Below are 25268 nucleotides of genomic sequence, written 5' to 3' on the forward strand. Positions count from 1 at the left end.
TCCATAAAGATGGCGAATGTCGAAAGCCTGTCGACGCGATGGTGCTTGATGGGACTTCGGAAGTCCAAGACACTGCCCTGGGCACTCAAGAGAATTCGGCGCACAAGGCAATTCGGAGATCGATGGGGGAGGCTTAAGTCCTGTGGTTGACGTAAGACAGGGTGATCACGATTGATGATGCTGATGGCAAAAAAAGTTATCGCTTACCGCATGTGGCAGAATATGGCAACATAAGTACATATTATGCAGCGGGCTCGACAAATAAGTTAGTTACAGAACATATGCGGGCAATTTTGTGCATAATTCTTAGGTGTGTTCAGAAAAAATAATGCAGTAATTCGTCAACTTATTATAGAAAATTACCAGACACGTCATGATTTGGTTCAAAACAGCCTGACAAGATGGCGCTACAAGCACAGCTGTCTTTTTCTATGTGTGCATTGTCACGGTAATCGCTCAACGGAAATACGTATGCGTCAGGTTAGAGCCCTTGAATATATTGTCACGTGGTAGTGACGTACAAAGAACACAGTAGCAATACTGTGAAACATGAAACTGAGTGTTATTGGGTGAACCTGGGCCAACAAAAACAGGCTACACTTAAAGAACGGCGACAGCGGCGAACACAGTCGGCGATCATCAAAATCTGATCAGTCTGGGTCAAGCGCGTCGGTTTTTATATATCAGTCGTGGAATGTTCCAGAGTAATCGCTGAGACCCGCGTGTCTTCCACAAATTTCTACACTATTCGCGTCGCGCATACATGTAATCAGATTACAGAAGGTTCGGTGACAGACAGCGGATAGAAGAATCGATAACATTCCATAAACTTCCGATACATGCAGGTGCGTCCTGCTCTGTGCGATAACATTTGTTAGGCGGTGAAGCGTGGTCGCCCCATATAGATAAACAAGTGCACGTGTCAATATCGTACGTGCACGTATAATGGTAACACGAATATACCACGAGGGAGGACTTTGAGAATATACGACAAATAAATTGCGATTATAATGCGAAATGCTGCCGAAAAACAAAAAAACATAGAACAACCATCAAAGTAGATGTATGCAGGGCGTTATTGGTCGTTACTGCGAACTGGCGTCGCCATGTAAAGTAAAAGACGAGTGCTGGCGTAATCGGCATTATCTGCGATAACGGACTCACCATCCGCGACACTCTGCAAAGTAATTGGATAAACAACAATTCAAAAATGCCCGCGACAAAAATCAAACACGCCAAAGCGCTTCACGAATTGCGTGGTGATACGCCCCGCGACTTCGAAGACGGCTCGCTTGACGAGACTACACAACAACGCCGACCGTCTTGCGTACACCGGGTTGAGATTAGTAAACTGTAACCGCAGTGATGCGGCACGAATGGCGTGCTAAATCTGTAGAAGGCATTCGACGCAAAAATGCATAGTGGCCACCCCGAGTTTCTCGCTCGGGCGCGGAGAACACGGTGGGCCTGTGAAAACGAAAGAAAAAAAAAAGGCGTTATATCCGTGCAAAATGCGGCATGACTCGTACACGTTTTTGATCCCGTTAATTATTCGCATCTCGTCCCATTGGACGTCCCTTCGGAATTATCACTCATATCTTTCGCAGAGTTCCAGCTCCGTGATGCGTAGCGTGACTAACTGTATCAAAGGGACTTCACTGTGAGTCTTTGTATTCTTTCTCACGCGCTACACGCACTTTGCAATTGGGCCTGCAGGTTCCTTCAGATGCAGATCTCCTGTACCTTGGAATTCGCGAAGAAATGCTTGGACGGCATTCCTCGAGTGGCCATCATTATAGGCCTGCAGTCCATGGAGGAGGAGTACGAGGCCATCTGCACGGAAGGCACCGAACAAAATGAGAGTAAGTTACAGTAACCATTATTTCTTCTCTCTTTTTTTCGCGTTTGCGCTGGCGCTGAAGTCAATGCAATAATACCTTTCCCGAACAAGCCAGTGATGTATTTCTGAGGAGGCAGTCATGAGTGCCCTTGTATGTGCAGGACCAGCCTGTGACATTCGGACTTCGTAAACTTTCGGACTCGTCCCACTGCCGCTTCTTCGATGCTTGAGCTATTTGTAGCCCTTTATTGCAGTTATCTTGTCAGAGAAGAAGAGCTGTGCGCGCGGCCTGAAAAAGTTGAATAAAGCAAGAAGCAAGGCTAGTAACCGCCACAAGAAGGGGCGCAACGCCTTCCTATGCACTTCGGGAACGAGAGGATAGAAACATAAAAATGAAAGGTGGGGAAGAAAGGAAGCTGAAAAAATGTCGCAGTTTCCTCCGAAAGGCCATACATTGAATGATATAGCAAATCAGCAGTGAGCTATACGAAGCAGGTTAGTAGTTTAATCGGCCGTATAAATTGCAGCAAGCATTCGCGTACTGATGAAATTGCCATGAAAGGTGTCGCGCTCCCTTTGCCAAACACGAACAGATCTCACTCGATGACCATGGACACTCGTTGTCAGAACGCCGGCGTGATGAAGAGCGGCAGCGGTGCCGGAGCGCTTCGTGCTGCCTCTAGCTTCAACGCATCTTCGAAACTTGAAATTACGCTACCTCCAACACTAGGCGCGCGAGAACTAAGCGCACATGAAGCCTCTGCCCCTTCACTACGAAAAACGACGACGAAGTGTGTCTTTCACAGAACGCTTGTACCCTCGTCTCGCTTTGTTTCTCTCCAAAACCTGGGAGCTGCCGCTCCATTGTTGCGGCAATGGATGAAGAAGCCCTCGAGGACCTTCCTGGCGCCCAGCCATAACGTTGGGTACCGTCAAGAAAACGTGGAAACGCGTCAAGCGACACGGACAGCGAGGCAACCGAGTTGTGTTCGGAGAGCGTCGAATCGTTGGACGACGATTTCACGCTTGTCATGAGCCGAACTACAAAAAGAAGACTGCTACGGAAGTCATCGTCGCCAAGTGTCTCCACCGTGAAGACAACACCAAAGCGCTGGCCGTACACTATGCTCAATATGCCTACGGACCCAGTGTCGAATCTGCGACTTCTAAACAGGCAAGTCGTTCCTGCGTTTCTTGAGGGAATCGCGCCAAACGAGATAAAACACGTGAGAATAAACGCATGGAGGAATGTCCTCGCAGTAGACGTTCTACAACGTAGTGCGCTGCAAAGTTTGCAGCACGTAACGGAGATCGACAAAGTGAAAGTGCGATCCACGATTCCTACAGGCGGCAACGTCAGTGCCGGTGTCATTTATGATGTCGATATTTCTATACCAACAGACGACTTGCCCATATTAATAAAGCCGACTACAGAAGGCCCTCTTATCGCGCACATCACAAGACTTGGCAACACACGTTGCCTGAAGCTGGGGTTTCAGGTAGACAGCCTTCCCTCACACGTCAAAGTTGGCCACGTCCGCCATCCAGTCCGCCCATACGTACCGAAGCCCCTGCAATGCTACAAATGCTGCAAGATGGGACACGTAAAAAGTGCCTGTAGGAATAACTTCGTGTGCCCACGGTGCGCTGAATCTCATTCAGCAGATACCTGCCGCGCATTTGTGTTAAAGTGCCCTAACTACCATGGTACTCATGAGGCCTCATCCAATGATTGCCCGCGGCTGAGTAACGAGCGAGCAGTACTCAAACGTATGGTACGGGATAATTCAACAGACAGAGAGCCTGCCGCTACTCTCAGGCGACGACGACATCGCCACCGAAGAGCATCACAAGAGTTGCACCTACCGATAGAGATACACCATCTTCCGGCAAAGCGGCTACCATATTAACGCCGACTTCCACAAAGACGGACACTGAGAAGACGAAGAAAGGGGCAAGACTCGCACCTCCTGAAGAATGGCCTACACTTCCACGAGCACAACCTCCCTCGGAGTCACACGAAACTGCGCCGCCCTCAATGACCGCGGATGCGACGACGACTGAGGATCACCAAGTCATAGTGATGTTGAAGTCACTTATGGAGGTCATGCGCATTATACTGAACAACATGAAAACCCCGTCGGCACAGAGCGCACTGCAGGTGCTGGACACCATGAGTCCGTTGCTTGCGGCTCTAGTAAAACCACGGCCCGAGAGATGCTGTCGTTTCAAGAGGTGGTCAAGAATGCATCTGTCTTTCACTGGAACGCCCGAGGGCTCAAGCCACGCATGTCCGACTTTAGACAGTTCGTCTTTACGCACCAGTTCCCCATTATCGTGAATTGCGAGCCCAACCTTTCAGCTCCCATCAGACTGTCCTCTACCCACGGAGAGTGCGGCAAGGATGTTGTGTTTATACGCCGTGACTTGACTTATGTGCATCACCCAGTGCTTCCTGACGAAGTAAATCAATACGTTTGCTTAACACCGAAGAAGAAAAAACTAACGTTCACAATTCTTGGAGCCTACTTATCTCCAACAAGCCGTCTAGATTGCGAGCGCTTACAGGGAGTTTTGACATGGACTCCACAGCCACGGGTGATCACTGGCGACTTTAATGGCCACAATTACCTATGGGGAAGCTCCAAAGTGAACACTAGAGGCACAACGTTGGTGTCCTTTGCCTTTGAACGCGAATTTTGCCTGTCAAATGATGGAAGCCCTACTCACCGGCGTGGATCAGCGTATAGTAGCTGCTTGGAATTTACCTTGGTCTGACGTTCGCTTTCGAGAGGAGTCCATTGCTTTAGGATTTAGAAACGTGGGATAGCGACCACATCTCAACCTATTTGAAGATCGAGATTTGACTAGTTCCAAGTCCTCCAGAACCGTCCAGTGCACCGATTGGCCTAAATACAAAATAATAATGCAAGACTGTTGTCATGATGGCGCCTCCTATAACCTACAGGGCGCCCATCAAACAACCACGCATTCGCCTTTGAAGAGTTCTCCCCGCACCAATTTCGACATCGGACTCGAGAAACTTCGGGCAATTCGCCGTCGTGCAGAACAAATATATAGAGGCACGAAGTCTAATAATGATTTGAGATTAGCTAGACGAACACAAAAGAAAATACAGGTCACATGAACAAGCTGCCTTCGCGACAATGGGTATTCTTTTGCGAGTCGCTGGAGCGGCGAAAACCTTTGTCGCTTATACGGAGGACTGTTCGTGGCCTTCGCAGAATCTGTGGTCAGCGCCACGCGTTTAAATCTCTGGCAGTCTATCTACCATGTAGTCATCTTGACGTCGCTGAATCTTTCTGCAGAAACATTGCTGGTGAAGCAAATTCCGATGGAACGGGTACGGGAACTCTCGACCACCCACTGTTCAAAGGTGATCCCCGCATGGAATGCCCTTTTTCTATGGAATAACTAGAAGCTGCGTTGGCTTTGTGCAAGTGTTCTTCGGCGCTAGGACCTGATGGCATTACATACCGTGCCCTGTATAACCTAGGAGACCAAGCTCGGAAGGCACTCTTGCTCCTGTACAACGACTCCTGACAAACGGGTACGGTTCCGCAAGAATGGAAGTCAAGTCGCCTCGTTCCACTTCTCAAAGCTGGCAAGCCGCCTTTGGACATTTCCTCATACCGTCCGATCGAACTTGCCAGCTGTGTCGGAAAAACAAGGGAAATAATTATTTTAACACGTCTGGAATGGTACTTAGAGTACCGTGAAATCTACTCAGATTCTATTGCCGGATCCAGGCACGGCCGTTCGTCAACAGCGTTGTTAACTTGGTAACATTTGTGCAACACCAAAAGACCAGTAAATGACTATCTGCTGCTCTATGTATAGACGTGAAAGGAGCTTATGATAATGTCACTCATGAAACCATCCTTAGAACGTTAGAAGCCGTCGGACTTGGTGTTAAGATATATATGTGTGTGTGCAACTACTTACAGAGGGGATAATTCTACGCGCAGACAGAAAATGGCCCAACATCCGAGCATTACGGTAGCCGAGGAGTGCCTCAAGGCGGAGTGCTTAGCCCGACGCTTTCAAACCTGGCCCTCATTGGATTAGTTGACAACCTGCCAAGCACCGTACGACTTTCCATGTATGTGGACGACATGCATTTGGGCATCAGGTCTAACACGACTCCTGCGGCCAAGCCAGTGTTTCTTCCGTGGTGTTTGAGCCATCTAAAAGTACCTATAATGATCCCAGGACTACAGAAGAAGACAGATCTACCGGCCCCTGCTCTAAAACAGCTGAGCTTACTTCTTTTGCATGAAAAGTACTGCAGCCACGTGAACATCTATACCGATGGATCGACCACGTCGTCCAGTTCTGGTGGTACAGTGGTTTTATCAACGCGAGGAATAACACTGCCGTTCAAGACATCGCATGTCACGACCTCAACGGCGGCAGAACTAACGGCTCTGCGTCGTGCACTGGAATTCATTGATTCGGAAAGACCTAGAAAATGGGCTGTGTTCTCTGACTCAAAACCGGTATTACAGTGCACGCAGTCAGTTCTCCGACGCGGGTGTCATGAACAGCTCACATACGAAATCGTGAAACTTCAGCATCACGTCCAACAAAGAGGTCACGAGGTTGTTTTTCAATGGGTACCTTGAAATTGTGGAATCAGAGGCAATGATTCCGCCGATAACGCTGCTTGCACAGCGCATCAAGAAAAGCACAGCGTTCCAATTCCACTTTCGAGGACAGACGCCGCAAGGGAACTTCGACACCTGGTACGCAGTCTTCCACTGACCGTGTAGAACTCGCCAAACTTAAGACTTACACGACTACATGATTAAACCCCTCACTGCAACTCCGACCTCCACTCGGACTTCCTAGACGTGAAGCTACGCTTCTCTGTCGCCTTTGATTAGGAATTGCTTTCACAAAGGCATACTCTACATTAATTAAAATTACCGACAGGGCAGCATGCGAGGTCTGCGGCACCGAAGAAAATATCGACCACCTGTTGTGCCACTGTCCACGATATGCTCCAGAAAGACAACTAACGCTCTCCAAAAACTGGACAATCGGCCGCTTTCTGTGCAGGTGCTGCTGGAACACCGCCCCCATCACTTGTCAGCCCATAAAGCGGTGAAGGCGCTTTTGAGCTCCTTGAGGACGACGGGCTTGTGTGAACATCTGTGACCATTAATGCAATTTCTATTAGACAACACGCGTCACCGAACTCACCGCTTATTCCTTATTTCCTTCTCTCCTCTCTTGCCCTGTCATCTTTGTTTTCCCCTTTCCCATTCCTCCTGTGTAGGCTAGACAGCCGGACGTTACCCTGGTTAACCTCCCTGTCTTCTGCTTTTCTATTTCCTCCTATTGGCGCAGAGGTTTGAAATGGAGGATCATGTAAATACGCTTCTACCTGAATATAATACATGTGACATTTCCCGACGAATGCTTAATCCTTACCTTTTTCCATTTTCGTCGCAGATTACCGCAAGAGCATCAACTGCATGAACAAAGCAGGCAAAGGTCTCAAGCAGTGCCAAGCCAAGATGCGCGACGACATGGAGATCGGGGCGTTGGTTGCGCCTCGGGACAAGATTACTGGCTACGCCTGCTGGTGAGCATGATCCGTAGCCACCGACATCCGTCGCAACGAACAGCGTTGGCAACCTAAGCAAAACAGCTGACCGGTGCCCCAGTGTTCTTTCATTCGCGGAGCACACGAATACAATTTTTTTTTTTTTTAGGCGCAGGCGGCTTCAGCAGTTTTGTTCAATGCAGGCATAGTCTACGGGCACTGTGAAAGACGGTCAATTTCAGCGCTGTCAGCGCAGGTGAAGCCTTGAGAAATAGACGGCTGTGTTGGCCTGCATACATCACATTGCGAAGGAGCGTAGCAGGAGATCGACTGCTTCTTAGTCACAACCATACAAACCTAACAGGCAATGCGACCCCAGGAAAGCATAGGAGAACTTACCTGTGGTCCTTAATTGAAATGTAGACATAACAAGGAACAAGGAAGTGAGAGTGGACGAAGGGCCAACTTGCCGCCGGTTGAAGCCGAACACACACCTTCCGCATTACGCTTGCGATGATTTACCATGTGTATCCTGAAGTCCATGTGCTTCGTGCCGAGGAGTTACTCAAATTAAGGTATACAGCTTTGGCTGACAAGGTTTCGGGCCCATCGGACTCCATCGTACCATTCAGATATGCCGCACAATTTTTGGGCACAGCTATGCGAGGCAGTTGCCTCAAGGTCACCGTGGTAGTGAACAACAAGAACAAAATTCAGCATTTTGTGACAGTATCTTGTACGCAAAAATAGCAAGTATGATGTTATTACACGTCTATATAGCCAAATATATTTTACGTCATCAGACAGAAAGCAAACAGAAAAGATTAAGAAATATTGCTGTAAGAAATGGTTACAACGTACTGAATTGGTTTAGAACCGTGCTAAGTTAGACTGCAGGGTAGAAGTATCATTTTGACAAACAACTTGAAAAAAATGACGAGACAGCAGAAGAAACAACAATACACGGAGCGCCTACACACAACCAAGAAGTTATCTTCAAAAGCCCGAAATATCAATAGATGACCACCTCCCCCGCTGAAGAGACTATTCGACACCTTGAGAAAAGGGGATCACAATACAGGATGTACCCATAAAGGAAATGGGCAGCACTACAAACCTGAGATGCACCGAGATGTACCGCCGATGTTGCCTGGAGGTCACACGGTTGGCGGGGTTTCTACGGACAACGCTGTCTGGAGGCTGCCCATGGTACCACGGCAACAAAACGTACCATCGTTCGTTGGTGCAACGACGACGTAGTTTGACATTCTTATTGAATAATTGCGTATACTTACGTGAGGAAGCCAGAACCGACTAGAAGATGGATGGCGCAACATTTTGTCGGGTCACACACACAAAAGAAACGCACACATATAGCAGAACCGACGCCACGTTTTGCGCAAGAGCCCGTCCTTGCGAGGCGCGGGACGTTGCACTGGAGTACGGGACCTCGCTTCAACCGGCAGCAGGCATCACTCCCAGTGTAACCGCAGCGCGCAGTGCAGGCAATGGCTCCTAGGCATTCTGTACCGCTTAATTTGGAATTGAGCTTTTTCGTAGTCAATCGTGACACCAATTTAAGTGAGCATGCGTTACGTGTTATGAGCATACGTGTTACGCATTTCACAACTGCATCGCACGCTGCGCCACAAACAAGGCTTGCCTTCTGAATGAAACCCACCGTTTGTGATAAATATTTTATTCTTCTCAAGCTATTCTCATTCGAGTAAAAAGTACAAATTAAGCTTTCATTGGCGCGTGCCGTTTCCGAAAATCGTTCACTCTTCTGAAACAATTTTTTATTGAAGTAAGAAACTCGGCGTGGTTGCTCAGTGGCTATGGTGTTGGGCCGCTGAGCACGAGGTCGCGGGATCGAATCCCGGCCACGGCGGCCGCATTTCGATGGGGGCGAAATGCGAAAACACCCGTGTACTTAGATTTAGGTGCACGTTAAAGAACCCCAGGTGGTCGAAATTTCCGGAGCCCTCCACTACGGCGTGCCTCATAATCAGGAAGTGGTTTTGGCACGTAAAACCCCATAATTTAATTGAAGTAAGAAGTACCAATTAATATCTGACTGTTCTGCATGCCACGCATTTAGCAAGGTTATTCTGTCGATTTGGTGATTAACCTAAAGCTAAACCGAATTCTGCGGGAAATTTTTTTTGCCGCTACTTACATATTACCAAGCGCCATTCTTCCAGGACATCTTTCTGACCACCTATTATCGCGCCATCTAAATACTCGACAGTGCGAGAAAAAACATCGCGCATGTTTCAAATCACCGCGGACTCACGCAGGGTATACAGTCATTCGCGAAGTCGTTTTTGGCCTCATAGCGTAACTATGTTCTTGCTGAATCAAATCATTCTAGAGAACTAAAAGTTAATGTCTTTAATTGAGCGAACCTCGTAACTCAGAAAAGGTTTCCAAGCCTTCAGAGGTGTACAATGTGGACAATACAATGTCTATAACTATCATGGAAATGTAGTCGCCATAGGTGGTTACTGAAGGAACCGGTATCGATCAATAGTTTAGCAATGCAGTAAATGGCGAGGTCTCGTTCAGTCGAATTGGCAAATTTACTAGTTTTGAGGTCTCGCTTAAAATCCCCATTAGTGCTCCAGGACTACGTGCCCATTCCATTCCAACTCCATTTCGGAATCTCGTGTTTCCATTCCATTCCCACTTATCCTGTCCGACTGGTGCCACCAGCCCATTCTCATTACTCTCAGGGAGTTTCAAAATCTGTAGGAATTCAGGAATCATTCCAACTCCGGAGTTAACACTCCGCAACTCTGACGTTGTAAGTTTTTATCAATGGAGATCGACAGCGTTACATCCTGTAGAAGATGCAAAGACTGAGCATGGCAAGCTTCATACCTTTTACTAAGCCCAAACTGTCCAAATACGAGAAGCTATACTCTTGCACTCACTTCTGGTCTGCCTCAAGGGAGTGCACTATAGTCTTTTTATTATTTATTGTTTATATAAATGACATTGTTGACGCAGTTGTTCCAGGCGTAGAGATTCGTTTTTTGTGGATGATAGTGTGTGGTATTGGGACATTACATGTTCTAATCACCAGAATGGCCTAGATAACTCTTTAACTAACACCCTAGCATGGTGCCAGGAATGGGGTATGGTTCTAAACGAATACAAAACAAACTTACTTCACGTATCACGCAAGAAAAGTTATTTTCGATCACAGGTATCGCCTTGGACAATCACCCTTACACAGAGTTTCCAGTTTTAAATGCCTAGGTGTAACAATAACTAACAGTCGGTCCGGGAATTCGCATGTTCAAAATATCTGCTCATCCGCCTTTCGCAAGCTATGTCTTTTATGGAATAAACTTTCGAAAGTCCGCGCTCAGGTTAAACTACTGGTTCATAATTCACTAATCAAGCCTACGCTCGAGTACGCATGCGTGGTGTGGGATCTATATGCTATAACGCATGTTTTAAAAAAACTTCAAAGAATTCAAAGGAAAGCAGTAAGGTTTATTTATTCAAAATTTTTACCGTTATATTCACCGTCTGAGCTAATGAAAACTAACAGTATCGAACCCCTTGAAGCAAAAAGAAAAATTATGCGTCGAGAATTTATTTCACTGCTAATAAATGACAAATTGGGGATTGATCGTGTACCATATGTATCGTTTTTAACTACACGCCGCGCGCGTCACCATCAACCCTGTTCACTAACCTTTTACTCTGCTCGCACTGGCACATTCAAATTTTCCTTTTTCCCACGTACCATTAGAGAGAGGGATTCGCCGACACAATAACGGACAACGCATGGTGATGCCGCCTGTTTCTTTTCTTCAGTTGCTTTTACTTGCTACCGTTGAACCTATGTTCTCAGTTTCTGTATTTGATCTGCGTGGATCTGCAACATGATCTGCAGCATGAAATAAAATAAAATAAATATCCGTGACGTCACGTTGACTTGCTAGCCCTGGGGGTGTTGTTTCGGATTGCTGACAAACTGTAACTTCCAACTTCATTTCCTTTCCAAGAATAAATTGATTATCACAAAATGGCAACGAAAGTAAAGTCTGAAATAATATGTAATCAGTCTAAGCTGAGTTAGTACTTCTCTTTAGTGTCCTCTTAAGGACTGTAGAAACGCGTTCGGAAAACTTCGATGGATATCGCCATGGTCCTAGCAGCGGGAATGAAACAAAATAGGAACGAATAAAGGTAGAGCCATCTTAGACGATGTGAAGCCGACAGGAAGAAATATAGTGAGTATGTTACAAGGAAGGATCATTCGCCGGCATTGGAAAGGTACTGAACAAAAATGGACAGCGCTCAGTACATGTGCTCACCCCTTTTCCGCGTTTCTATACGTGGTCTGACGTGTGGACGGAAGCACAATATTCTTATGACGGAAGCACAATAAGACCGCAGAGGATTCGTGTTTATTTAGAACGTTCTTGAAAATATAGTGGAAAGGCGGATAGACTGTTAATGCTGGATGATTGATTCATTGTATGATTGACAGACTAGTTGATTGATTCATTGATTGAATAATCTGTTGGCAATGAAAATGCTTCAGATTGTTGTCGCGAAATTTTCCTAAGCATCTTTTTGTAGAACAAATCGACAGAAATGGCACCCGATAAAATTTTCAAATAAGCACACACATATACATACATACACAGTGGACAGCACTTAGCCTCAGCACGCTTGAATTGGTGAGCAATGTAGTCGGCGCGACAAGACGCATGATACAAGGTGACGTGAGTGGTCAGCCGAAGAAAATACAAGCAACTGATAAACACTGCTGAAGATCCAAAAGATCGGAAGCATTGAGCTATTCGTACGGGAATATACATACATCTAAAAAATAAATAAGCGTGCAATGTCGAAACCAAACCTTTTGCTTTTCCACACGCAGTGCCTACCATGCAAACCAGGACTGCTTCGACAACGCCCTCCAGGACTGCTCCGGCACTCCGGCCCAAGAGCTCATGAGGGGCATCATGGAGAAGGTGTTCGGCGAACCGCTCAGTCTGATTTGTGGCCACTACTCTCGTGATTCGGACGCCTGCCGCAGTCTCCCACAACTGGCGCCGCCGACTGATTCGAAGGACTTTGGCAAGAAAGGCCTCGTCGAGCTGGCCATAGAGCACGCTGGCTCCGTCTTCAACAAGCACTAGCCCCTTTGTATGAGCATCTAAGTGTGGATGGGCTTTTACATGTAGCTGTTGATGGTCGAAAGAGGACCAACTACGTGACACGGTCACTTTGATTTCCGTTCGTGCATTTCGTACGAAGCTGGGCTTTTAGCCCTGTGGCCATGTGAAAGAACGACAGCAATAAACACCCGGCATTGAATGATAGTATCTGCCAAGGATTAATCGAATAATTAGTCAGCTAATTAGCGCTTCTTTGTGGACAGTGCTAGGAAGTCATTCGCCTCATTTTGTGCAGCGTGAAAGAACGCACGGCTACGCGGACAGAAACTGCCGGCTACGGCAATGACTGCAGATGTGAACATGACGGCGAGAGCTGGAAGCTGAGCATAAGGAAAGAGTTGAAAATTAGGAACGGTTGCTGTGGTCAATAAAGGAGTTAAAGAAAACACCTGCGGACACCGGAACCAATGTCGCCATTACACTATCAACTAAGAATAGCTTTGTGTATCGTCCTGCTCTTCCTCCTCCTGCTTTCGTGGCAAGCGGCTAAGGAGACAATTCAAAGCGGCAGCCCCGATTAAAGTGGGGCAAGTCTCTAAATATACTGACTTACGTTTTTGTTACAAATTCCACAGCAAATTTTGCGTTCACCGTTGGTTTGTTCTCGCTCAAATTTTCTAACAGTATTACATTTCTTCGCCCATATCGTTTAATGAAACAACGGACGTCACTGTTTGTCCAGACAGCAGTTGTTCATCTGAGAAGAATCACGCACCTGAAGTTCGTCATATACGTACGCTTAATGACCTATTTAATTTTCAGTTATTCTGGCTCTCTGTCGTTCTCACAGACTATACACACAACCTTCCTTGTCAGGGGAATCGGCCACTGGGCGCAATTTTGGATCGAGAAAAAGAGTGGCTGAATATTTACCGAATTGTTACAAAGCACTGCCCCAGATTCGTATCAACTGATAAACATGGCAATCATGTATTGCAGGAAGAGATGAAGACGCGTGAAAGCTGATTGAGTAAAAAAAAACTAGATTGTGGAGTTTTACCAGCTGTTGGAATCTCAGCGCTGACACCCGTTGTTGCAAATGGGTCGCAAGCCCCAAGGGTAGCGTTGGCCTGGCGGCCTGGGGCACAACTGGAAGCATCCGAAGGTCCCGGCAAAGCATGAGTCGACTGGTAACAGAACAACTTGTTTATTCTAACATCGCAAAAGAGCGGGCGGTCAGGTCGACCGAAGTGGAGAGACGGGAGAGCACGTAACTCAACGGAAGAAATCGGAGCCTCTCTCTTGGCGTCCGGGGGGCAACTGCTCTTATACTGTCGGAGTCGAGGGCAAGAGGAAGGCCTCGTGACGAGGCCACGTGACGGCGGGGCACGGACAGGCTGAGAGACACGTTGAGACGAGTGTAGTGACGCATCCGCCAAGCCGGCGCCGGTCAGACCTCCTCGCTTCACACTTGGGGAGCTCCTCTCCCCGGCTGCCGCGCTTTGACAAGCGTGGGCACCAACATGCACGCACACACACATGCACACTTGAAGACACGTGGCACTGAAACATGCCTGGACGCGCTTGGCGGGGAGGCTTTGCGGCAGCTCCGAACGGGCCAAAATGTCCGCCGCTTTGAACGAAGCCCCGGCGTCCGTTGCATCCGCGCCGGCTATACCGCACGTCGTAGGCGAAACGTAACACAGCAAAACCATAATGCGGGGGTCTCAGCATTAATCTTGACCCCCTGGGATTATTTAATGTGCACCAAATCAAAGGTACGCGTGCGTTTTCGCATTCTACTAACCGAAAAGCAGCACTTAACCATAGGGTTAAGCATTTTTCCTTTCCTTTTCTTTTCTCTCGCACCTATCGCATCCCTTTGCCCCTCCCCCAGTACAGGATAGCCAACTGGAGATGTTCTCTGCTTAGCCTCCTTATCTTTCCTTTGCCTTTATGTCTCTCTCTCTCTATCCCTAGTGGTACAAGTGCCATCAAAACTTTCTTCCTCTGAGGCGACAGTATTGTGCCCCCTCTGGTTCGGGGTGGCATTTACAAAGGCCGGCTTGCTCTGCATTGGAATAGGGGATACGCCCATGTGCGACACTTGTGGAGTTATAGAAACGGTGGAAGACGCCCTATGTATCTGTCCCCAGCACGACGTCGAGCTTGAAGTTCTCCGAACAGCGCCGAACCGGCTGGACTTTACACCATTTTCGGAAATGAAGATCCCTGGACCATGGCCGTACGCGTCGATGGCACAGAAAGTCACGAAAGCGTCCTTGCAGTACCTCAAGTCTGCAGGTCTTGGAGACCGTGTGGAGACTCGGTGCGAGCCTTTAAAAGTGCACAGAACTGTTCTCTCTCTATCAGCTCTCTCTTTCTCTCCCTTTTCGTCCCTATACCCCTTCCTCCCGCCATGCAGGATAGCAAACCGGACACGCGTCTGGTTAACCTCCCTGCCTTTCCTCTCTTCTATTCCTCTCTCTCTCTCTCTCTCTCTCTCTATATATATATATATATATATATATATATATAGAGAGAGAGAGAGAGAGAGAGAAAGAGAGAGAGAGAGCAAATTATAAATGAAAGGTGGGGAGGTTAACCAATGACAGAGCCCGGTTGGTTACCCTACACTGGGGAAATTGTAAAGGGGACGGAAAGATTGAAAGAAGAAAAAGTCCACTGGGGATATCATTCCGTCACTCAGTCCGGATGACAGACGCTGACTCAATCCAGTAGTTAAGTTAACGATCATTGTACTTTGTAGAGTGATGTTTCAAACACTTTTAAGATGTTTGCGAGCGGGGCCTACAAAAGTTAGCGTCGTTTCTTTTGTTTATTCTTGCCTGGAAGAGTCACGCAATGGCTTGTCTGGAATAACGCCAAATCACAAGAGGAAACATGTTTTGATGCGCCTCGGGACTCACATGAAAGCTTTGCGTGCCTCGGCGACGATGTTGGTATAGCGCTAGGGGGCTACGTTGTGCAAGCGATTGCCGACGCAAACACAATCGGCAGTCATTGGCTGTATTTGTAATTCCATCGCGCGGCGAGATTTCCGTTCACGAAGGCCTAACGTGTCACGTGATGGGTGCTGCGAGCGACGTTCCCCTTGTCTCGTTCCGTCTTCATTTCTCAAAACCAAGCATCCGGAGAGGACAGTTCGAGGGCTGCGAGCATGGTACAACGTCCCCCGTGTCCTCTCCGTGTGCGTGTAGAATTGACCAATTAGCGGCCTTGAGAAGATCCGGACCGATGCGAGAGAAGCCGGCGCGGCGGCATTAGTGCGCTGGTGGTATGAGATATTGCCGCCCAGCGCGGAGCAGTCTTTCGCAATCCAATGATGCCAGAAGCGTGTTTCTCCGGTTTTTTTTTTCTTTTTTTTTTACTGTACTTCAGCTATGTTTCCCACGAACAGCGTGTGGGATGCAAGTAGTAGCATACGCGATTTTATTTCGGTGGAATGAGGTATTACCTGTGTCCGCGTACTGTATATTTAAACACAACGTGCAAACATTGCGTAACACTTGCTCCGTGGGTTGTGTCGATGAAACAGATCGCCCGCTCCTCAACAACCAAGCCTGGATGTAAGCGGAATTAGTTCTAACGAGGCACAGAAGGGTGGCACCTTCGCGAGTAAGTCGTGTAACCGTACAGGCTTCGCGTGGATTTTTTCGCAGCGCCGAAAAAATAATTGTACATTGTGTCCTTAGTTTGGAGACAATTATTTGGTTCGGTCGATTGTGCGTTTCCGTTAATTTTAACTTGCGACAGAACTCATTGAAACGGTAGAATGAACTCATTGAAATATGTAGGAGACAAAGCGGCGTCTTTGCCTAACTTGTTGAAGTATCGAGACTCTTACGGTGTTTACAAACATAGGCCCTAGACGGCTTCCGGTACTGCCCGCGGACATAACGGGCTAAATTTAGCAGGCAAACAAGATGAGTAGCAAAAGTGCATTAAAACAGAAGTCCGCTGATGTTTAACATTTTTCTTTTGCACATAATCACAATTTTACAACTTGGCCGTTACTTATACAAACACCTTCTGTACTAGCCTTGAGGCAATATGCGAATTTCTTCTGCGTAAAAAGTTAAAGATAAGACCTTCCGCACATCAAAAAAAAAGGAAACTTAGGAACACGCTTTCTGTTCCGGTGTAGTATACTGACAAGGCACGGGACCGGAAGTTTCTCTGGGACACAGGCTGGCCACTGTTATTGCGTGTGCGAGGCTTTCTGTAGATAACGGTACAGGTAATTTAAAGATAACACTTTAGTCATGGTACTTCTAGCTTTCGATGAATACGGATGTACATTGAGACTGCGCCATAAAAACCGCTTACTTGATTTAACGTTCGCACTCTCTTCCTGTATGTGCATAAGAGTTGTTTAAATCACTCTTCCACACTCGGTATTATTCGCTAAACGAAAATAGGCGCTGAACCGAGTTATAGCAGTAACAACATCCCACCTACCTAATTTACTGTTTACCAAAAAGCTGGGTTAAATTTTTGAAGTATCAAGCAGTAGCTAGCTTTCTACTACAGAAAACTTGTCACTCAAATGAAAAATTAAGTAAATATTGCGACCTTTTCACAGTAAACCAACTCTTAATAACACCTCAGTTGAATCAATCAATCTCCAATTGACTGGAGAGAAAAATAATATCATTTTGTCTAAGGCTGGGTGTGATTGATCGCTTAACCTTCTAATTACACGGTTAATGCTTTCATCGCCATTAAATTTTTTTATCGTATTTAATCGCTTGAGGTCACGTAAGCAAAATTAGGCTAGCGTCGCTGCCGATATCAGCGATTCGCTTGCCCAGCAACAAAGGAAGGAAAGACAAATTGAGCTACAATTTCTTAACTATGGCACCCGTGTATTTATCTGGACAAAAAAAGTCAGTCTTCGCGGAGCAATTCTAGAGGGCCAAACAGCTATACAAATGAACACCTTAACTGCAGCTCGCCTTACGATTGCGTCGGAGTGAGCTTAATGCACTTGTTATATATCCCCTCATGTAAAGCGTCACCAATGGGATAATAAAGATGAATATAAATTGAAATAACGCGCTTTGTTTTTCTTTAAAATTGAGATACAAACATAACCGCGCCGACTATCTTTTGTAGCTCACTTGCACACGTAAATCTACAAATTGCAATAGCCAATTAACTCAGCCATTAAAGGTTTTGATTATTTGATTTAAGAATTCATGCGATGCCTAGCTCTCTCTATAGAATATGTAATTCGTTCCTGTGTTCTACAAGCCACCTCATTTATGCGACTTCATCGAATAACGATCAGTAATGCCGTCAGGCTTGTCCTAGTTACCTTCTTCAGAGTTACGCAAGCGTTCTACAAAATGTTAGTAAATATATTGCGAGGGTGTCTGTAACCTATACTGAACTTAGCAGCTATAATTTTGTGGCTAGCAAATCATTTTATAACTTCTGCCTGGCGCATCGTCGCCTCCGTCACTTCTGTGCTGTAAACATGAACTAATTTGACCAAATGTGCGCCTAAATGTTGATACAAGTGTTTTTGTATTGACCTTTTATCGGAATGTACATCCACCGTGACCTGAAAGTGGATACGCGGTCTTGTGATTAGTACCAGGCACCAATATACGCTGATTCACCACGCGAAATAAGCTATCAAACAAGTTTACTCAACATGCGGGCTCATGGTGTGCAACGTAAACATCGCGAAAATACACGCCATATCTTCAACAACTTTTTCTCGCATGGTATGGGCATTATTACACACATGGCGATCGTCCAGTTCCGCTGAAGGGTAAGTAATATCAATGCGTCATGGAGACTTCTTTATGTTCCACAAGCGAAAACATGATCACACGGCCTTACCAGGAGGCTTTCTATTTTATTTTGAATGTCCTTAGCAGTATGGTTCAACGAAATGAACAACGTCTTCATTCAAAAGTTATACGTATAGCTCCAGTGGTTTCAGGCCAGCTCGACTTCTTCCTCGCGAGGTTAAACAGCGGATGACAAACACTGTTGATATAAGTGATCATCCCGATGAGACGGCATCTGACGTAAGCTGACATTGAATGTCAAACCCTCCCACTTCACCTTTCCTTTACTTTTTTTTTACGACCTTCATTTAAAGATATTAAAACGATCAGGAAGGAACCAAGTTAACCTAGAAACGTTGGATGTTGCTACAACGTTCGTTGGAGACATTGTAAACTTTGTTATTACCGCAGCCAGACGCGTAATTCTGTCGAAAAGCTTAGCTTCCGGAAAGCACCACTCGAACAAAGTGTGTTAATTATCTACGAGCAAAAGCCCGGTGTTCTCGGGCATTTATTTTCAAAAACCGCACTTTTGCTATTGTGATATCTTGAAAATATACATATTTGGCCGATTCACGTCAGATCCTCGAAGGTAGAGAGCACTGAGCTCGTTCAGTCCTTGAGACGGAACCCGCTCAGGTTTGCCGCGTGCCAGTGGCTTTCATTTCGTTACGGAATACGCACCACGTGTCCGCCTAGGGCAACACAGTTGTCGGAATCAGGGCAACCCGCCTACCCTCCTGGTCCTTCGCATCCGCCCCAGCACGCTCCCTTCTCTGCTTGTTTTCTCTGTCCAACATAGAAAGAGACATGAAAGAGCTGCTGAATGTGTTTCACTAAGTAAATAACAAATTATTCGCCATACCATCTTCGCGCGATGGACACATGTCAATCTCTTTGTCTCTTCCTTTCTTTTGCTTTATTTAACGAACGACGGCGACACGCTCACAACAGCATCACTGAGGAAGAAACCCAGTCATCTTATGTTAGTCAACTGGCTTCAAGTAAAGAACACGTGGTTAACTAATGATTCGCGATAGCATCGGTGACTCAGAGCCGTACGCTCCCCATGGCGGGGCAGGAAAAAAGTTCGCATGTATGGTCGGTGCGGAACGTCACTTGAAACAATCTCGCTGGCAGCCCAGGCTGGGCGCTTTTCCGGAACAACAGAACATAAACACGGCGGACAGAGTACTTGGCAACGCTGACGTATCTAACAACTGAGCGTTTGTCGTACGAAAGGCAGGAACAAGGGCGCAGTGTCACCGTCGCTGCCAATGTCAAGTACGTCCGTTCGGTAGATGATAACTTCCTGTCATTATAATTGTGGCGCACGCTAGGAGAAAAGAAATGCCACACCCGACCGGGAAGACAACACGCTGAGGATGGTGCGCCAACTGCGAAATTTCTTTTCGATGACGAGGGTGGCTCCTCTCTCTCCGTGTCTATCGCTTCAGTGGTGTCAAGATTCTGGGATAATGTAAAACAACACTTAAGGTGCGTAGAGGAAGTCCGTAAGAATGACCAAACGCGAAATCTCCCATGCGGACTTCCCTGTTAAATTGTTCCAACAGAAATGCTTGACCTTGCACGCAGCAGCGTCGAAGATGCGTGTAGCACGCCAATAACAAGGAAGTGATAGCAAGAGATAAGCTAACACTACTCCACATGATCTTGCCTCCTATAGGCTCGAAGCAACGTACGCAAATTGTTTTGGGTCGAACGCAGCTTGCGCGAGAAATGCGTTTGCGCAGTAGCTAACAGGCATGATTTACGTCATTTATACACTGTGTTATGCATTTCAGACCATAATAGAAAGAACTGGAGCTGGAGCACGACACACTCAACAGAGAATGACAGAAAATTGGGTGCTCCAATGAGATCAGGATATCTGCAAGTTTAGCACAGAGTCTGGTCACGCAAGAAAGCGTCGACTGCCTAACTGGACAACACTCGAAGAGACCTTCCTTCCCCGCTGTCGCAGTAAAAAAAAAAGATTACGATGATGACGATAATTGTCATTACGCAGCACACTCGGTTAGGAAACAAAGTTCTTATGGAAACAGCTGAACTTCCGAGAGATTCCAAGATGCCGCCGCAAATGTCAATTTAGAGTATCTAGTAGCCTAACACGGAGCGTATGCACAAGCATACGCGGACAAAAAAGAAAAAAATAAATATTGTCGGGTGTGCCAATGTGAAGGGACAAAACACTTTTGTGAAACGCGTACCAATACAACGCTCCAATAAAGAAGAGCCTTGGGCTTAAGCGTCATCTTCGTGGTGACTGGTTCGTTGCAATAAGCTCTCATATTTTACAACAACGGAGACCCGAACGTGACCTTTGCGCATATAAACGAACACTGCGTGAAGTGAATGGTCGTAATCATTGACCCCACCCTAGTTTGAGTCTTCTCTGTACTCTGTAATCACGAACCAGCGCCAATTATTCCTAATTTCGGTTCTCTTAAACTCGTAAGACAAGCGAGTCGTGTAATGTGAGTTAGCAATCCAACAATTCTACCACGGCGTTTTGTTAAGTAACCGATGAGATTGTTCAGGTTCTTGATCACTTTGCCCTTCACAAAGTACCACTGCAGCTTAATGGCACTTAGTTTCGTGATACTGGTTTATACTAGATAATAAATGCAACCCGAGTCAAACAGGCGTGCCAAAGTCAATTCCACAAGCACTGAAGCCGTGACATTCATGCCGCCGCGCTTCCTGCACTGCCTTGTTCAAGCTATTTGCATTCTCAGCCCTGGTAGCCAGTTCGGAAACGTTTGTGCTGTATATACCTGTGAGTGTGAATTCGCACATCCATGTGTGTGAGTGTGCGTGTGCGTGTGCGCGTGCGTGCGTGCGTGCGTGCGTGCGTGCGCGCGCGCGTGTGTGTGTGTGTGTGTGTGTGTGTGTGTGTGTGTGTGTGTGTGTGTGTGTGTGTGTGTGTGTGTGTGTGTGTGTGTGTGTGTGTGTGTGTGTGTGTGTGTGTGTGTGTGTGTGTGTGTGTGTGTGTGTGCGTGTGTGCGTGCGTGTGTGCGTGTGTGTGTGTGTGTGTGTGTGTGTGTGTTGGGAATAATAGGAGGAGGAGGAAAGAGATGAAAAAAAAGGAAGTGGAAAGACACTCACATCAACCAGACCAAAGTTTGCTTTATTTCCGTTGTGGGCCATGGAGCACTTAAACGATCCCGACTGAGTCTGCGAATTCGCAAAGAGGTCCAAATGGAATATACGTGTTTGGAAGAAAGTCTGCAGAATGTTGAAAACTTGGCGAGTAAGCACAAATATGCCGTCAAACCGTTTGTGGGGTAAGCCTTCAAGGGAGAAATGTGATAAACACTTTTCACGGAAGTAAAGCGACTTACGCAACGCACTTTTTCGAAGAGACCATGACATGGTGATAAAATTATTATCTGTTGGTCACTGTAACCTACCGTGCGCGCGTCAATGTGGTTCAACAAAAAGGAACTGGGCTCTAGCGTTTCGTAGCAAGTACAGCGATGCGGGAGCGCGAACAGTTAGCGGAGGAACGCCCGCCTGTCTTCTATGTTTTCGACAGCGTCATCCACGTATCGCGCTAACTCGGTTTCGAGGCTATTTCCTATGCGTTCGCGCGTTACCGCTCATATCGCTCACGATAGCACGTGTACATAAAAACATTACATATTTCCACTTTTTTATTACCCCCTCACACCCCCCCCCCACCCCCGAAAGTGAATCTCACTCAGTACCCAGTGGCGGACTAGGGGTCTCGTGAAGCGGTTGCATTCACCTTTTAACTCTTAATTGCCATAGCAAATTTAGTCATTAATCCACAGTAAAATAAATGAAATCGAAGGGAATCTAATCGCCTTCGGCTACAGGCATTACATTCTTGTTCAGTCTCAAAGGCAAAGAGTCCTGCAATATTTATTTTTTTTATTTTTTAATTGTTCCTCTATCGATGAGGAAGGATTCGACAGGTTCCGACGACCTGAGCTCGACCGTGACGCGCAAATTTGCACCATTCACGTAAAAAAAAAAAATACGGCAACATAATTATCACCACTTTGTTGGGCAGTGCACAGTGACATGCGCGAATTTCATCCACCAAGACGGTTGAGATATCTGATTCTGAAATATCAACGCGTTGGGAAGGACGTGCTCGCCCCCGGCGCTCACGCAGCCCAGCCGCTTTCCATACCTCGAAACTGCACCGAATGGTGCCCAGAGCAGTAGCGAAAGCGTCCTCCGAGGCCTTGAATTTACGCACGGAGCTTCCAAGGGCAACTGTCGATGGGCGGCGGCGGCGGTACGCGCCGCGATCTTTCCATATACGCGACGCTAACGCCTGCGGGTCTGGCGGTCATTCGTTCATTATTATTTCGTTTCTTACCTCGACCTTGTTCCCGCTCGTTCGCGAGCAGCCGCGAAAAGACGATGACGTTAAAAAACAAACAGCGAAAAAGGGGTAACCAAATAGCGTTTTCTACAAAGTCGCGAACATCTTTCCTTCTCCCTTCGACGGACTTGCCAGATACGCGCGCCATGGCTCTGTTGACGACCGCAGGCGGCTGACCCGCCCAGACAGCAGAACCTGTTTGGACGCACCGGCAGCTTTGATGAGCGGTGAATTAGCGTACACGTGTCCTCACGCGGCCAAACGAAATAGAAGGGCGCAAGCCCGTTTGACATTGAAGCAGCAATATTGACAGTCTGGGGAGCAAGGTAAATGTGTAGTGGGATATCGTTCATGCAGACGGCAGGCAAAAGAAGAAAAGAAACGCGATGACGGTTTTCTTTCTGCCGATCTGTTTCACTGCGCTCTTCTCAAGCATCAGTTGCGAGGGTGTAAGTTAACCTCATTACAAGGAAGGAATTAATTAATTAATTAATTAATACGTAGGGTTTTATGTGCCAAATACTAGGAGGGAAGCACACATTGATCCAACCCAATAGCTAGTGCTTTGAGGTGTCCGATGTCGTATTTTAAATGTAAACGTATCTTTTATAAACCAGATAATAGCGTAGATGTAATAAGACAGAGTTGACACGGCAAATTTTAAAATGCGACAGCAGGCATCGTGGTGGGCAATGTATTGTTCGCATTTTGTAAATTGCAGCCCTGTTCACGGCAAATTTAATTACGTTGCACTTCAGCGCGAGGAAATGTAATTTGGCTACGCTTATGAGATTTTCCTGGAGTAAAACTCACGCTTTTCACTCTTGGTTGCTGGCGCCGCCCACGAAGATAACACTGATGATGCTGCTGATGAGGGTAATGAGGATGATTATTATTATTAGTCATTAATTTTAGATTGTGTAGCACCAAATTTCAAACAGGCTCATGGCACGTTATTGCCTTTCTGTGATATCTCATTCTTAAGGTGTTTTGGTGCGTTGAGTTACATTATTACAAATATAAAGTTCACTTCAATGCATGTCTATTCTTTCTTTGCACCAAAAATCTACCTGCTTACTCTTTCGTTATAGTCTGTACCAAAACTTCCGTGACGTTTATCCTAGTGTCCTGAGAAACCCGGTCCTCGGGCAGCCTAACGATGTCCCCAACCACCACCGGATTGCCAGACACAAAGCCATTCTAAAGGAACATGCGCAATGGTTTTTGCACCAGTGCCACACGCTATGCGCAAATGTTTTTTCTGCTATTTGTGACATTGCGCGTCACCTTTGTGTGACCATTTGACTAATAGCAAACGGTAGTGCCTGACAGTGCATGACATCCGAGATCTTTCAACTCAGTGCCAGAACGTTACGAACTCTCCGTTCTTAGGGGCTTTCGAATGATGGAAGAATCCTTGGGCCCTTTCAGTCGCTACTTTCTCTCCACATAATTGATCTTTTGGCATAAAGCAAATGTTCATGTGTTTCTGAGTGACTTATCTAACATTCTATATTGATTCCCCGTTTCCATTCAACGTTCCTTCAAGCGAGCTTGTCGTAAGAATACAACACGCCCTGTGGTGTTCTCAGACAGTTTTTTTTTTCACTAAAGCCATCTTCTTTCCCTTACCCAACTGTTTGTGACTTCCTTGTGTAGCTGAAACTAAATGGAATTATGTTTTGCGTACACAGCAAGAAAGACGGGAGGTCGAGACCTCGCCTATGCTCCGCACCGTCTGCCACTGACAGGACGTCGGTTCCTAGGAATATCACTTTCGTAATGTGTCTACGTTCTTACGTAACGCGAGAAGCGACATTGAAAGCACACACTATCGCCGAGCAACGTGGTTGTGAGGACACACCGTTTCTATAGTTAATTGTTGTTTGCTTCTTTTTTGCTGTTTTGCTAGACCCCTCCACGCCACCCATGCACATTCAAATAAAAGGACGCAGGGGCAAAAGACGACAGGAAGGAGTTTCGTGCAGACGACAAAGGGCAAAAGGTCAGGCTGTTGTGTGCACCCCGTTTGTCCATGCAAAGTTTAAATTGCGCGTATGGTGATTGTGGGCGAGCGCTGCAAGAGAACGGGCGCGCACTCATTTCTTCACGATCGTTACGTGGCGAAATAAAAAGCGTACGACACGGGCACGTGCATAGGTCACTTGCATCGTTTGACCTTCGGGCGACAACAAACTTCCGTTCCGACTAACGCCTTTTCCTCCTTCTCCTCCTGTTTCTCCTTGATACCGAACGAAGGAACACAAGCCGGCAGGTGCTATCTTGGGACGCGAAGGCTTCTCTAATTGCAAGTTACGCGAGATTCCGTCATTTGTGCTTGCGGTTGTAACGTGCCCTACGAAACGGCTGCAGAATTACGAGGACGAAACGAGAAAAGAAAACGTGGAAAGCTGCGTATCGCTGCATGCAGTTACAGTGACCGAACCCGGGCCGACGAAAGGAGGCGAGTTTTAGACGTCGGGGACATAATCATTCAAGGTGA

At 46.7% G+C, this 25268-nt stretch overlaps 1 protein-coding gene across 1 annotated transcript in view; it reads left to right on the forward strand.

Annotated features, from left to right (window-relative positions):
- The window catches only part of LOC126534597 (uncharacterized), a 28200-nt gene extending 15437 nt beyond the window's left edge, over positions 1-12763 (forward strand). The window contains exons 3-5 of the mRNA XM_050181867.3: positions 1717-1862; positions 7319-7451; positions 12319-12763. Coding sequence (XP_050037824.1) covers positions 1717-1862; positions 7319-7451; positions 12319-12580 — 541 coding nt within the window. The 3' untranslated portion in view covers positions 12581-12763. The remainder of the gene's footprint in view (positions 1-1716; positions 1863-7318; positions 7452-12318) is intronic.
- The last annotated feature ends 12505 nt before the right edge of the window (positions 12764-25268 follow it).

This window comes from Dermacentor andersoni, chromosome 7 (genome assembly GCF_023375885.2).
Source record: "Dermacentor andersoni chromosome 7, qqDerAnde1_hic_scaffold, whole genome shotgun sequence".
Lineage (NCBI taxonomy): Eukaryota > Metazoa > Arthropoda > Arachnida > Ixodida > Ixodidae > Dermacentor > Dermacentor andersoni.